Raw genomic sequence first — 9,502 nt, 5'->3', positions numbered from 1 at the left:
CTTAACACCTGATTTGCATATGAAGGAAAATGCTAATTTCTCAGAAATACATCAACAGATCATCGCCAGTGATCAACTGACCTGGCATTTCCTCTATGTTTAAGCCAGATCTAGGAAGAAGAGAACACCAGGGACTGGGTTTGAGTAGGAATCAGTGGAGGTGAGTATGGTGCCTCTCAACAAAAAAGAAAAAAAAGAAACACAGGACAGAATAAATAAAAGCCATAGAACGCGACAATAGGAAAGTGTTTCTACCAATATTGATCTGTAAATTGCCTCTTCAGAGAGGAAGAAAACTTGACCTCTAGGGCCTAAAAGTCAAAATCGGCCCTAAATCCAAACCAGAATCTCTATTTGCAAATATGTGTTTCGGGGAGTTGCCCCTCCCCAGTGCAAGGGAAGAGATCGGATTTGGGTCTGTGGGGAAACGCTTCTCCTTGTGGAGAGCGACATGCCTGACAGGGTAAGGAGACTTATAGGCCCGGCAATGCTCCTGTGGGAAATTCAATAACTGCATGGCCTATAAGTCTCCTTACCCTGGCATGTTAGATATGTCACTGTCCACAAGGAGAAACATTACCCCTTAGACCCCATTAATGATGCCGTAGTTTCCGTGCCTTGTCTTAAAGTAAGCTGCTTTGCTTTTGATGCTTCCTGGTACTTGACAAAACTTTATCGATACTGTTGTGTGTAGATTAGGCCGGTTTCACATTTGCGCTTTATGGCCCAGCGACGGCCTACGCATGGCCGCCGCTAAGCCCCGCCCCCTGCCGGCTCTCTGCCCGCCCCATCCGGTCATCGCCGCCTACTAGCGCACGTGGACGCTTGCGATCTGCGCACCCTATCTTTAGCATAGGGTGCGCAGATCGTGCACTAGCAGGATTTTGCCGTGCGCTGCGCACTTTTGAAGGTGCGCCCGTGTGCGCCGAACGCAGCATGTTGCATTTTGGCGCGGTCGGCGCACCTTCAAAAGTGCGCAGCGCACGGCAAAATCCTGCTAGTGCACGATCTGCGCACCCTATGATAAAGATAGGGTGCGCAGATCGCAAGCGTCCACGTGCGCTAGTAGGCGGCGATGACCGAATGGGGCGGGCAGGGAGCCGGCAGGGGGCGGGGCTTAGCGGCGGCCATGCGCAGGCCGTCGCAGCGCCATAAAGCGCAAATGTGAAACCGGCCTAACAAGCGTTTTTTACCTGTAGATGTTCTGCATCTAATACAATTTTATAGGGAAAATTAGCACCTAAAATCGCCCGTGCTTCCAAACTATCCAACTTTGGTCCTTGCGCTTTCGTCTTTTCCATCACTTTCTCCAAGAGCCATAACTTTTATAATTTTGTTTGTCGCAGGGGCTTGTTGGGAATTGCCAATGGCAAAAAGCCAAAATTGCAATTTTTGGTCACCAAACTTCAGTTCCTAAAATCAATGTAAGGCAATAAAAACAATATTTGACCCCCCGCAAAAAAAGAAAAAAACAAAAACAAACTCTCACTCATCTCTAGGATCGAAATTTAAAAAAAAAAGGTTACTGGTTTTTGGAAAATGGGGAACTAAACCCAATTTCTGTATTTTGTTTTTTTTTACAAAAATATTCTAAGCCACTAAAATAATAATAAAAAAAAAGGAATATAAGTCTGATATCTCCGAAATTGTAATGAACCCGAGAATCGGGCGACCAGGTTACGGTTACCGCACAATGAACATTGTAAATGCAAAACCCAAAACATATTTATGTTTCCCTTATGGAGGAATTGCAGGGATTTTTTCCGCCATTTTTCACTGCACTTGGACTTCCAATTTCTGTATATATATATATATATATTTTACGTCCATCATCACAGGTGTAGATTTGCGCCACTTCGCCAAAAAAAAAAACCTTCTTGCAGAACGAGAAAAGACACAAAGACGCAAAATTGGGTCATTTTCAAGTCTCAACACACCGACGTAAGCTATTGAAATTAATACGGAAACCCGCATGTGAAACGGAAACTATTGTATTTTTTTGCTATTATTATTACACTTGTACAAATGGTGGCACAGGGCCCCGAGGGGCCACATAGCAACGCTCTAATAAAGAGGTGCCCATAGCGACCAATCACGGGGGAGCTTTCATTTTTCAACAGTAATCTAAAAAACGAAAGCTAAACGCTGATTGGTCTTTCCCTTATAAGGAAGGAGCCGGGATCTGACTGCCGACGCACCACGCACTACAACACGTGCTCGGTAGAATTCAATGTTACGTCATCAGCCCCGGCCTCCTCTGTCCGGCGCCAGCGGTGAGGTTAGGACTACAACAAAATGGCTCCTGCATAGCGGACAAATACGATACGTTGGGTTCAATGCCATTTTCCTTACCCTGTAGTGTTTTTTTTCTCGCATGACGTCACCTCTCTGCGACCAGCTGATCTCCACATTGAGTGTCAGGAGCTCCGGATCATGGCGATGCTGGCAGAACGTAAGTCTCCTCCTGGCCGTGCGACATTCACTCCTGGCTGGGAGAAGCGCATGGGTCCGTGTACTGATCGTAGGACCCCGGTGTACACAGAGCCGTGCAGCCCGGAGGGACACTGGCACCGTCTACAGCTGATACAACTATATCTAATGGGAGGTCTGCTTCACTGACAGCAAGCAGAGGTGCTGAGGGGGATCCAAAGAGACCTCCTCCATTCCCTCCGTGTCGGCTGATTTCTGGTTTTTTCCTCTCTCGCCTCCCAGAACCATCTTTTTTTCACGTCTCCAATCCTGCAGGGGTTTATTATTGCTGCGAGGGGTTTGTTATTGCTGCCGCGGGGGGGTTTGTTATTGCTGTGGGGGGCTTATTGCTGCCTCGGAGGGGCTTGTTATTGCTGCATGAGGCTTGTTATTGCCGCTGGGGGGCTTATTATTGCTGTTGGGGGGCTTATTGCCGCGGGGGACTTATTGTGGGGAGTGGGTGTGTTGTTGCCGCGGGGAGTGGGCTTGTTGTTGCCGCGGGGAGTGGGCGTGTTGTTGCCGCGGGGAGTGGGCGTGTTGTTGCCGCGGGGAGTGGGCGTGTTGTTGCCGCGGGGAGTGGGCGTGTTGTTGCCGCGGGGAGTGGGCGTGTTGTTGCCGCGGGGAGTGGGCGTGTTGTTGCCGCGGGGAGTGGGCGTGTTGTTGCCGCGGGGAGTGGGCGTGTTGTTGCCGCGGGGAGTGGGCTTGTTGTTGCCGCGGGGAGTGGGCGTGTTGTTGCCGCGGGGAGTGGGCGTGTTGTTGCCGCGGGGAGTGGGCGTGTTGTTGCCGCGGGGAGTGGGCGTGTTGTTGCCGCGGGGAGTGGGCGTGTTGTTGCCGCGGGGAGTGGGCGTGTTGTTGCCGCGGGGAGTGGGCGTGTTGTTGCCGCGGGGAGTGGGCGTTTTGTTGCCGCGGGGATTGGGTGTGTTGTTGCCGCGGGGAGTGGGCGTGTTGTTGCCGCGGGGAGTGGGCGTGTTGTTGCCGCGGGGAGTGGGCGTGTTGTTGCCGCGGGGAGTGGGCGTGTTGTTGCCGCGGGGAGTGGGCGTGTTGTTGCCGCGGGGAGTGGGCGTGTTGTTGCCGCTGCGGAGGCCTATTATTGCCGCGGGGGGCTCATTACTGCGGGACCATTTGTAGCTTTGACCCCATTAACTTTTATCCATTTTTCCAAATCATTTACTGACGTTTTTTATCATTTTACCGTCTTAAAATAGATTTCTGAGACGTCACTTTCCTTATTTTACTTTTTCTGTCTTTTATATTGATGACATCTTTGGGTACACAAAAGGATGGGGTGTTTTTATTATTGTGGCGCAGTGACCAAAAAAATGGCAATTTTGGTGTTTTTTTTTTATATTTCCCCCCCCCCCCCCCACACTTTATTTTTGGGGTGGGTATTTTGTAGCATGTGCTGCGATCCCGCAATGCCGAGATGCCACACGCTGCGACGGCACATAACTCCTTGGCACCTTGAAATTAAGGGGGGTGTTGGGCACCTCAGCTAGAATCGTCCGACTTTAAAGTGTTATCTGGTCTAAAACTCTCTGTAACTGCAGACTTGTGAATATTCACACCATCACCGTGTGCTGTTAGAATTCTCCGGTGTCAGCACCCCGGGATCGACGGTCATGTGACAGCAGGTATGCAACATACCGACAAGACGGGCGCAGCCTCGCTCAATGCAAGTGTGTAGAGTGACTGCGGACTTGTCATCTTAGACCAAACAACCCCCTCTAAAATCTTCAGTCAGACATTGATTAAACAGCAGCAATCTGAGCTCGCCCCGGTCGCTGCTGTTAGTTGCCGGCTGTATAGCGCAGCTGCCTCGTGGCATGTACAGATCGGGCTCGGGAGCTGTTGTAATAGTAGCACGTATCCAGCCCATCGCTTTTTTTTTTTTAACTTCATACCCTGATCCCCCTCCAGTGTCCGTGTGTCCTGTGTGGGTCGGACAGGAATATGAGCTCACTAACTGCTGCTGTGATGCGCTGGTCACCGCTGCAACCAATGATTGGCTGCAGCAATCCCATGGATGAAATGGGAAGCGTAAACACCAGTGGGCGATCAGAGAAGGTCGCTGGCATTGGCTGGAACAGAATGTGAAGACTGCAGCCGATCAGTGGTCACTTTTGCAGCAGTCACATGACACCTATGGGTCGATTATTTTATTTGTTATTGTTCTCCAAAATGGGTCCATTGAAGACACCCCCCCCCCCCCCAAAAAAAAAAAAAAAAAAGCCCCTATGCAATGACATAATAATAAAGAAAAAAGTTACACCTACTGAAATGCCCAGAAAATATCTGCGTCCCTGAAGGGGTATTTTCATGTTTGAAAGTTATCCCTGGGGTCCGACTGCCATGGCCCCCATCCGCTCCGCACAATCTTGGTTGATTGTATGGACCGTCACTCCACTCATCCTAATGAGCTTTCCGGAGACGAGTGGAGTGCGGTGCTCAGCCGTCTCTGGCGCTCCTGAGAATGGAGTGGTAGAGCGTGTGATCGCCCCTTGCTCCATACTGGTTTTCAGGGGGCAAGTCAGTTGTACCCCCAGTAATTGGACAGTTATCCCCTGTCTTATAGATGGGAGATAACTTTCTGACTTGGCAATGCCCCTTTAAGGGGTTCAGTAGTTGTGTTGACCCGTGATGGCTCGCACCTTTATAGTCTTATATTGGCTGTTATTTCCCGCAGCTCGCAGGAAGCAGAAGTGGTCGGTGGATCCCAGAAACAGCGCGTGGAGCAATGATGAGACCAAGTTTGGGCAGAAGATGCTGGAGAAGATGGGCTGGTCTAAGGGCAAGGTGCGGTTCCAGAGGGGGCACTGCTGTAGGGTTACCCTCATCTTAGCAAATGATCACCGCTGAGACCCCCAGCAATCCCAGGAGCGCTCCGTTCATTCTCAGGGATGGCTGAGTGCTGCGCTCTCTTTCTGATGCTCCCATAGACAGTGCATGGAGTGGTGACCACTACTCTCTAGCAGGGAGTTTCAGAACCTCATTCTTAGGATTGGGGGGGTTCTCCCAGTGCTCGGACCACCAGCAATCTGCAATTCGTCGCTTATGCTGTGTATTATATGATACTGTGACCAGATGAGAATATTACTTTAACCCCGCAACAACCATGCACAGTCCTTACATTTCTTGTAATGTAAGTGCTGAGTGCGCAGTGATGTCTCTTTATCATTAATGTTACTGCAATCTAGTTACAAATATGATGTAAAAGCCCCCACCACTCCACAACGTGAAAGCAATGCCATTAGTTTGTATGGAACATCGCGCAAAGAAATATATTGTATATACTGTACTGTGCAAAAGTTTCTCCCGCTGCGGTAAACAACGCCGAATAGTGAGAAGCTTTCAGAAATAGAAGTGTTGGACTCTTACTGCAGTTTATTGCAACCAAGAAAATATCATTTTGGCACTTTTGATTTATTTATTTACACCATTTACTGATCTAATTAATACTTTTTATATTTGGATAGATCGGGTGATTCTGAACGCGACGATACCAAATATGTATATTTTTATTTTATTTTGAATGGTGCAAAAGGAGGTGATTTGACTTTTTTTTTACTTTTTGTTTTTACTTGCTTCGTCTCCTTAAAAGACTTGAAGCTGCGATCGTCCGATCGCCTGTGTTATACATTGGGCTTCAGCCATGCTATGTATAGCAGAAATCGTCATCATCTCCTGTAGCCTGCTTTCATAGGAAATTTACATTGACAGGCACGGGGGTCTTCTGCAGACCCCCAGCTGTTAGAGTGTTAGAGCAACCCACCTGCGACCCGCAATCACGTGACTGGGGAGCCGATGGGCGTGTCATATGACTCACTAACGGAACGAACCATTTAAATGCCGCTGTCAGAGATTGACAGTGGCATTTTAACATGTTAACAGCCGCGGGTGGATTGTCATTCCACCCGCGGCTGTTAGAGGCGAATCACAGCTGATCAGATCAGCTGTCATGTGCAGGGAAAGATAGAAGCTCCGCACCAGAGCCCACATCAAATGCAAGGAGACGACCAATGACGTGCCTATACATCCAAGGAGTTAAAAACCTCTTCAGAAGTCGCCAACTCCTTTTAGACTTTTCTGCACTAAAACCTTCTGACCGAAGGACTTTCCGCTGCTGAAGCTAATAACATTCGTTCTTGATTTACAGGGGCTCGGTGCTCAGGAGCAGGGATCCACCGAACACGTCAAGGTTCACGTGAAGAACAACACGCTGGGACTCGGAGCGAACAGCAATCACGAGGTACTGACCCCACAGGAGCCCAAATGGATGGAAGACAGGATAAAAGCAGCAGTCTGAAATACAGAGCAAACAGATTTGCAGGACCCTGGTCTAGCGGCCATGGCGGTGGCCACCAGACCATTGCACTGTGGACCGCCTCCTGCTTGCCGGCTCGCCCAGCCCAGCAATGAAAGCTCAATTTTGATATGGACAGACATCGGCTTAGAGGACGGTCACTGTACATTCAACATTCACTTCATACAATGAGTTGTATAAAAATGTTGTAATTTATCTTATTAGAGAAATCTTCTTTCTCCACGTATGAGCCACTTCTCCCTTTCTGAGCTCATCATTGACGCTGAAGGATGGTTAGCACAGTGAGGGATCAGATTACAGTTTTATTGAAATCTATGAAGTGGGAAGGCCCAGGTTGAGGCAGGCCAACAGATGGTGCAGATTCTAGCTAACTTATCATAGAGCTGGATTCAGAAGTACACTGTACAGTACTTCTGTATGATGTCCTCCATGCTGCTGCTATCTGGATTTACAGCTACACTGTACAGTAATGTCATAAAATGTCCTCCATGCTTCTGCTATTTGGATTCACCGCTACACTGTACAGTGCTGCTCTATGATGTCCTCCATGCTACTGCTATCTGGATTCACAGCTACACTGTACAGTACTGTCATATAATGTCCTCCATGCTGCTCCTTCTTCTGTGAATTTATTACATAGAGACAGAAGAGCAGGAATTCCTTGTGTCTGCAGTGTATGGGAGACATCATAGCATTTAGTGTATACACATGAGCGAAAGCCTGCAGCGGGGAAAAGTCAGGAAACAAGATATATGATGGCAGCAAGTGAAGCACAGGTCCTGTCTCCTAATCTAACGTATGACCAGATGAAAGTAAATCTATGGTTTGCTCATAAATCGGCTTGGAAGATGGTTCAGGAGAAGAGAGATAAGCGTTTGAGACCAGTACGAGCTCACTGACAGATTCACTGGTGACTTATTCTCTACAGTAGTGATAGACAGAGGCCGTAGAAGACAGAAATCTGGGACAACATTTTTCAGACTTTTGCAAAAAAATATATTTAGCCACTAAAATAAGATTAAAAAAAAAAAAAATTGGGGTAATAGTGCGAGCGTAGCTGCTGTCCATGGACGGCGTTGTCTACACTACGTTTTATTGTCCGGTTTTCCTCTATAATTGCAGGATAACTGGATCGCCCATCAAGATGATTTTAACCAGCTGCTGGCAGAGCTGAACGACTGTCACGGGACCGGGAGCGCAGGTGAGTTCTGCAAAAACTACTGATCAATGTGATCACCTACCTGACAAGGGCAAGTTCTGGGGTATTTTTTCCTTTTCTTCTTCCAAGAGTTATAAAAAAAAAAAAATGTTATTTTTCCATCTACATAATAATGACCTGACAACATGATTGTCGAGATAGAATGTATTTTATTTCTATGAAGCTCAGCCACAGGATGGGCTTCACAAGAGAGCAAAGATGGCAGCCATGGGGGCATTCACCTGGCCCCCGACTGCCATAACAACCCATCAGTGCCATGCGATCTCTTCATTTACATGCTGCTCTCAGAGATGATTGACACCAACATTCAAATGGTTAAAAGCAATGATCGCAGCTAGTGATGAGCGAGTATACTCGGTGTTCGGATCTCCCCGAGCATGCTCGGGTGCGAGTATTTTGGTGTGCTCGAAGATTTAGTTTTCGATGTCTCAGCTACATGATGTGCGACTGCTAGACAGGCTGAATACTTGTGTGGAATGCCTGTTTGTTAGGAAATCCCCACATGCATTCAGCCTGTCCAGCAGTCACAAATCATGCAGCTGAGACAACAAAAACTAGATCTCTGAGCACGCCAAAATACTCAGAGACCACCCGAGCAACGATGCTACTCGCCCATCACTAATCACAGCAAATTCCAGCTGCTGCAGATGCTGGCTGTGTAACACCACTGTCAACTTCTGAGTATTGTGCAGGCTCGGCTTTTAGGGGACTGAGGGCGCATCTGTGAAAGGGCCACCACTAAATAAGAGCTGCAGACCCTTGGTTCTCAGTATCAGTCAGATCATCTGTTTAAAGGATCCAGTTTTGATCACTGAGTTTCATCCTGGTGCAGTCACTGTGTACATATATTACATTACTGATCCTGAGTTACATCCTGTATTATACCCCAGAGCTGCATTCACTATTCTGCTGATGCAGTCACTGTGTACATACATTACATTACTGATCCTGAGTTACATCCTGTATTATACTCCAGAGCTGCACTCACTATTCTGCTGGTGCAGTCACTGTGTACATACATTACTGATCCTGAGTTACATCCTGTGTTATACCCCAGAGCTGAACTCACTATTCTGCTGGTGCAGTCACTGTGTACATACATTACATTACTGATCAGGAGTTACATCCTGTATTATACTCCAGAGCTGCACTCACTATTCTGCTGGTGCAGTCACTGTGTACATACATTACATTACTGATCCTGAGTTACATCCTGTATTATACCCCAGAGCTGCATTCACTATTCTGCTGATGCAGTCACTGTGTATATACATTACATTACTGATCCTGAGTTACATCCTGTATTATACCCCAGAGCTGCATTCACTATTCTGCTGATGCAGTCACTGTGTACATACATTACTGATCCTGAGTTACATCCTGTATTCTACTTCAGAGCTGCACTCACTATTCTGCTGGTGCAGTCACTGTGTACATACATTACTGATCCTGAGTTACATTCTGTATTATACTCCAGAGCTGCACTCACTATT

General features: G+C 47.7%; 1 protein-coding gene across 2 annotated transcripts in view; it reads left to right on the top strand.

Annotated features, from left to right (window-relative positions):
• Positions 1 to 2,273: 2,273 nt before the first annotated feature.
• PINX1 (PIN2 (TERF1) interacting telomerase inhibitor 1) overlaps positions 2,274 to 9,502 on the top strand; it is a 131,563-nt gene continuing 124,334 nt past the window's right edge. The window contains exons 1-4 of one of the 2 annotated variants that reach the window (XM_073586368.1): positions 2,274 to 2,452; positions 5,153 to 5,262; positions 6,623 to 6,715; positions 7,913 to 7,991. In XM_073586368.1, the coding sequence (XP_073442469.1) occupies positions 2,434 to 2,452; positions 5,153 to 5,262; positions 6,623 to 6,715; positions 7,913 to 7,991 (301 nt within the window). In that variant the 5' untranslated portion in view covers positions 2,274 to 2,433. Of the gene's footprint in view, positions 2,453 to 4,007; positions 4,101 to 5,152; positions 5,263 to 6,622; positions 6,716 to 7,912; positions 7,992 to 9,502 lie in introns of those variants that run through there. The other variant, XM_073586370.1, reaches the window with a different exon arrangement.

This window comes from Dendrobates tinctorius, unplaced genomic scaffold (assembly GCF_039654945.1).
Source record: "Dendrobates tinctorius isolate UK_male_01 unplaced genomic scaffold, ASM3965494v1 ptg000093l, whole genome shotgun sequence".
Classification (NCBI taxonomy): Eukaryota; Metazoa; Chordata; class Amphibia; order Anura; family Dendrobatidae; genus Dendrobates; species Dendrobates tinctorius.
Note: the sequence above shows the minus strand (reverse complement) of the source record. Positions and strands in the feature narration are given on the sequence as shown.